Source organism: Oryzias melastigma, linkage group LG2 (genome assembly GCF_002922805.2).
Source record: "Oryzias melastigma strain HK-1 linkage group LG2, ASM292280v2, whole genome shotgun sequence".
Lineage (NCBI taxonomy): Eukaryota > Metazoa > Chordata > Actinopteri > Beloniformes > Adrianichthyidae > Oryzias > Oryzias melastigma.
Window position 1 is genome coordinate 2,472,371 of NC_050513.1, and position 4,524 is coordinate 2,476,894.

Below are 4,524 nucleotides of genomic sequence, written 5' to 3' on the forward strand. Positions count from 1 at the left end.
CATTAGGGCCACTAAATGACTAACCAGAACCCAGCGAGAGCCACAAAGACACTTTTAGAAAAATACATTACATTTATGGATTTGTGGAAATTAAGCCTTTCATGTATAACATGTAGCTTTTAAACATTAATAATAATCAAAATATGTTAAATTCTTACTTTTTTTTTTTAGTAATTTTAACTACTTTTAGTTTTGAGTCCCTTAATTTCCTTTCAAAATAAAACATCCTGTGTCGAAAAAGATGCTCCAGCTGCTTCAGATTCGCTTAAATTAAAACAAATTAAAAAATTAAATAAAATCTTGACTTTTCTTGTGCAGTCATCCTTTTTTGGTGTTGAATCCAATTTCAAATGATTTAAAACAAACACAAAAAACATGTAGATCAGAGGACTACAACCTTCTATTCGTGGCCTTTGTTTATAGAAAAAAAAAGTTTTAAAAAGTAAAATTTCTGATTGCAAGGTCCAATCAAGTGAAAAGAAAGTCGGATAAGTCAAACTTTATTCATAAACTGTTCAAATCACATGCAAAGCTCCTGACTACATTACCCATAATGCTCCAGCGGAGGTCAATCAAGCAGTGTGACTTCAAAGTCAAACTTTGATATTTGAGCTCCATACAAAAATTAGCTGGAGGTTAAGTTTAAGGTGGTCCAGATTTTAAGGAGAATGTTTAAATTTTAAACAGATTCAAGGATTTCAAGTGGTTTGAAAAACACAGCAAGGTTCACTTACACTGTAAAATATTGAATCAATTAACCAAATCTCGATGATATGTTAAGTTTAAATATATTGGTTTTTATCAAATTAAAATTCTAAGTTGAGTAAATCTTAAAATGTTTGGCTTGATGTAAACAAATTCTTAAATAGAGCAAATTATATAATTTTTGTTAATTGATCCAATATTTCACTTTTTCAGTTAAATTAGCTCCAATTTAGACATTTCTGGCTACAATATAAATAGTGATTTTTTTTAACCCTTTTGAGATAACTCGTAGTGCATTTACTGCATTGAGACAATACTTAATGGGGCAGAGTGCTTTTATTTTGAAAGGAAATCATGTGAAACTGTCAAAAGTATAGACCGTTTTATATTCACAAAATTACGCTATTTTGTTTTTGTTCGAAAATAGAATAAAAAAAATGTACGGTGGCCCTGAAGGGCAAGAAACTCCAACATATCATTTAAAGCAAAAACATTACATAACAAAAATCAAGAAAAAGACAAAGGTAGGGAGTAGGAGGCATTGATTGGATCATGATGTTTAAGGTTTTTTTTCAGAACTGTTCATGTACTAATTAAGTTTTTATTAGTATCAATCTGTGCCAAATAACTAATTTAATGATGGACAGACTTCTTTATTCCATGAGTGAAAAACAACATTTTCTGGATTCTTATCATTTCATTTTGATTTTAGGAAGTTACTTTTGAGAAAAGTTTATTTTTAGGAATTTGTTTTCTTGATTTTTTACCCTCAGGAACCTAGAGCCCAAAACTCTTACTTTTGAATTTACCTCTGTATTTTCCATTTGAAAGACTACCCGTTTGCTTATTTAGTATCATTTTAATCAGCAAAACCTCTCTGACACTACCTTAATTCAGTCATTTATACATGTTATGTATTCACATAAAATCATGCAAAAGAAGAAAATTTCGTCTGGAAAAATGGGATTCATTTTGCTATGGAAACCCCAAAAATGTTCCATGAACTATCAGAATTTCTCTCCTAAGAGCACTGAAAATCAATTTTATTTTGAGAAGGGGTCTGACACGAGTTTACTACATCAAGAATCACCGACATTGTCAAAAAAAAAAAGAAAAATAAAAATAAACATTTTTCCTGGAATTCTATTTTGTTTAATTTTCTTTAAAAAGATTTTCTCTGCTTTTTCTTTGTGCTCACACATTTTCCTTGTTTTGTGAGGAACAATAAGAAGGTTTTAGGGAGCAGACTGATCCAGCTGGATTTCAGGTTTGAAATCTGCTCTCAGGTGGGGGCGTGTCTGTCTGCTCTGTTGTCAGTCTCTCCTGACAGCAGTGGGCGGGGCTTTCATGGTGACAACGCTGGGGATGTTGTAGTAAACTCGTGTCCGACCACTTCTCAAAATAAAATTATAAACCTTCGTGTAGGTTTCTAACAGCTCCGTTTAGCTCCGCCCCTCAACTGTGGGCGCGCTGCTCTGCTTCTGATTGAATTTGTTCTGCCTCATTTATTTGAAAAAAAGATTGATTTTGCCCAAAAACTACAAATATTCTCCCTTTAATTCAATAAATTATCAGTTACAGAACATTAAAGTTTATTTTAGACCGTTTTATCCCGGTGGTCTCACAGCTTCCAGACGATTAAAGGTAATTATTCATTTTACTTTTTTTTTTCCCCAATTGTCGTTAATTGATCTTTAAAATCCGTTTTTGCGTTTTGGACTTCAGGGCCACCGTACAAAAATTGCAGACCCCCTGGTTAAATGTTAAAAAAAATTTCTTTAACTACAACAAGACGCCGGTGCTCCTCACCCGTGGTTACTGATGAAGGCGTACTGGGGTTTGGCGCCGGGCTGGGGGCTGGCGGTGGCCACACAGCTGTCCACGAAGACCCTGAGGGGGACGTGGTGACCCTGCAGCACCGACGCCTCGATGTGCATCACGTCGTTCAGGAAGTAGACGTTGGAGGGCCGCTGCCACTGCCAGTCCTCTAATCCAAAGCACAGGATGTGGAAGAGGAAACGCGGCGTGAGTCATAGAAACGCCAAAGATAAAAGCGATAACACATGACAAGAAGAGTTTAGGTCCACCAGAAATTAGACTGTTCAGAATTAATTAGAAGGCACAATCAGCTACATTGATCCCTTCATTTATGCCAGTGACCCCAGCGGGTCAGCTGGAGCCTGCAAGGCATGTAATTACAGCCAATCACCATGCACCAAACGCATCTTCAGGGGCGTTCCCGCCGAGTGATTGCAATCACGCCCGTTGTCGCTGGGGGAATTAGCCCGAGAACAAATGAGGGTTTTCCTTCTCGGGGTTCCGGAGGCGTGAGCGGTTCACCTGTCATGAGGCGCAGCGAGAACTGCAGCCGCTGCTCTGCACCCAGATGGACGGCCTGCGTCTCCCAGGCCGGCCTCAAGGCGGCGCTGCTGACGACGTGCTTCCTGGAGGACAGATCACATGACTCAACGTCTGCTGGCTAGATTCACCTCAGTGACAGTCAGGATGACATCCATGTTCTCTTTAAATCCAATAACACGTGACGTTTTTAATTTGTCACTTTTAGTAAAGTAATAAAACTGGTGTTGTTGGCAAAAGTAGATCAAATAGACAAATATTAGGAAAAAACAAGCTATGTAGCCACATTGTACAAGATAATCCAACCCCTGGGATTTTAACACTATTTATACACTACTCTTATAGTTTGTTTTTTTTTTTTATGTCAAATATAACTTAATTGATTTACCAGAGCTAAAATCTCATAAGCATGAACATTTTAAGAGGCTGTGAATCCACTGTTTTGATGAAAAAATGGATGATTAAAAGTTCACTCTTCAAAAGCAATGCATTGTGGTCTATATGTGCTTGTCTAGTGAGCATAAACACACTCCTGATCACTATAGAGAGAGTTTCTACATTTTTAGTGCTGTCTGAATCTACTAATTCCAAATCAAGCGCACTCTAAATTTCCCAGAAGTCTTTGCGAAAAACTAGCATGCATCAATGCTAACTAGATTAGCGCATATAGACCACAATGCATTGCGGTCGAACACTTTAAAACAAAAAAGAAACGTTTTTAAGTCCAATATTTGAATAAACCATCCACATTTTCAATATCAGAACACAGTAGAGTCATAAATAAACGTCATGAAATGTTCATATTTATTCGATTTTCGCTTGGTAAGATCGGTGACGTCATATCCGGTTTTTAGAAAAACATAAGAAAAATAGTGTGCGTCGTGTCTGAATTACCTTTAAAATCCAGGGCACTATATAGTTCATACTGAAAATGCAGCGACAGTAGTTAAGGACTGGGGGCATTAAGACACAAACACACTGCTTTGTCGCAAAGACTTCTGGGAATTGTAGATTTCCTGTCTGTATCCATTCACTACTCAGTGCACTATATAGTTCGCTCTTCAAATCAACAACTCCAAAATCCTGTACCCTAAAAATTTCCCAAAATTTTCTGAAAAAAAAAAAAAAAAAACAGCAAGTATCAACATTCACTAAAATGGCAAATATAGACCACAATGCATTGCTTTAGAGCAAATTCTCTTTAGGAAAAACACTGAAATTTATCTTTTTTTTTATCCAAGTTTTTAATCTAGAAATTGAAGCAAACCTATTTTTTCTGATAACTAACTGGTGCACCACAGATAGTAACTGTAAAAAAAAAAGAAAATCTAAAAAATTTACAAAAATTTATACACTTTATTTCTTTAGGAAATATCTTTTTTTCAATGTCCCTTCGGGGCAGGGGTGTCAAACTCAATCTCACTGGGGGCAAAATCCAAAACACACAGTAGATCGTGGAGC

The 4,524-nt window shown here is 36.4% G+C and overlaps 1 protein-coding gene across 1 annotated transcript in view; it reads right to left on the bottom strand.

Moving 5' to 3' along the window:
* The window catches only part of LOC112159933 (zona pellucida sperm-binding protein 3), a 12,674-nt gene that overhangs the window by 5,914 nt on the left and 2,236 nt on the right, over positions 1–4,524 (bottom strand). The window contains exons 5-6 of the mRNA XM_024294194.2: positions 3,046–3,149; positions 2,515–2,692 (exon numbers count right to left, since the gene is read on the bottom strand). Of these exons, the coding sequence (XP_024149962.1) occupies positions 2,515–2,692; positions 3,046–3,149 (282 nt within the window). The remainder of the gene's footprint in view (positions 1–2,514; positions 2,693–3,045; positions 3,150–4,524) is intronic.